This window comes from Diaphorina citri, unplaced genomic scaffold (genome assembly GCF_000475195.1).
Source record: "Diaphorina citri unplaced genomic scaffold, Diaci psyllid genome assembly version 1.1 scaffold51183, whole genome shotgun sequence".
Classification (NCBI taxonomy): domain Eukaryota; kingdom Metazoa; phylum Arthropoda; class Insecta; order Hemiptera; family Psyllidae; genus Diaphorina; species Diaphorina citri.
In genome coordinates, this window is record NW_007428494.1 from 1 (window position 1) to 480 (window position 480).

The 480-nt window shown below is 40.2% G+C and overlaps 1 protein-coding gene across 1 annotated transcript; it reads left to right on the top strand.

Annotated features, from left to right (window-relative positions):
* Positions 1-13: 13 nt before the first annotated feature.
* Positions 14-391, top strand: LOC103523885 (transmembrane emp24 domain-containing protein-like; the record flags this gene model as incomplete). Its single annotated transcript, XM_008488892.2, has 1 exon — positions 14-391. A coding segment is annotated over one exon (234 nt), but the record flags the coding sequence as incomplete, so codon positions are not given.
* Between the last annotated feature and the right edge of the window lie 89 nt (positions 392-480).

Genomic DNA, 480 nt, shown 5'->3' on the forward strand with positions numbered 1-480 from the left:
TTTCTTTTTCTTCTCAGGTGAGCCCAATCTTCAAGACATGATCCGTCAGCTGGGAGAGTCACTCACATCGGTTAAACACGAACAAGAATACATGAGTGTACGAGACCGTATTCATCGTAGCATTAACGAGTCAACCAACAGCCGCGTAGTATGGTGGTCTTTCTTTGAAGCTGTGGTCTTGGTGACAATGACCATCGGACAGATCTACTATCTGAAGCGATTCTTTGAAGTGAGACGAGTTGTGTGAGGTGGGATTGGAAGTAGGTGTGGAAATAAAGGGTAACAGAGAGGTTGAGTGTAAGGGGACATGATAGATTTTAACTCTGAAAAATTCATGTGTAAGGAAGACTTGAAAAAGTGTTGCTCAAAGAAAAACATCGGTAGAAAGGTACTTTTTTGTTGGTGAGGTAACCCTTTCACTACAAAGTCATGATCTTTTATGTCCCATCTTTTCTCTGGATTTTTTTTTTTTTTTTTTTC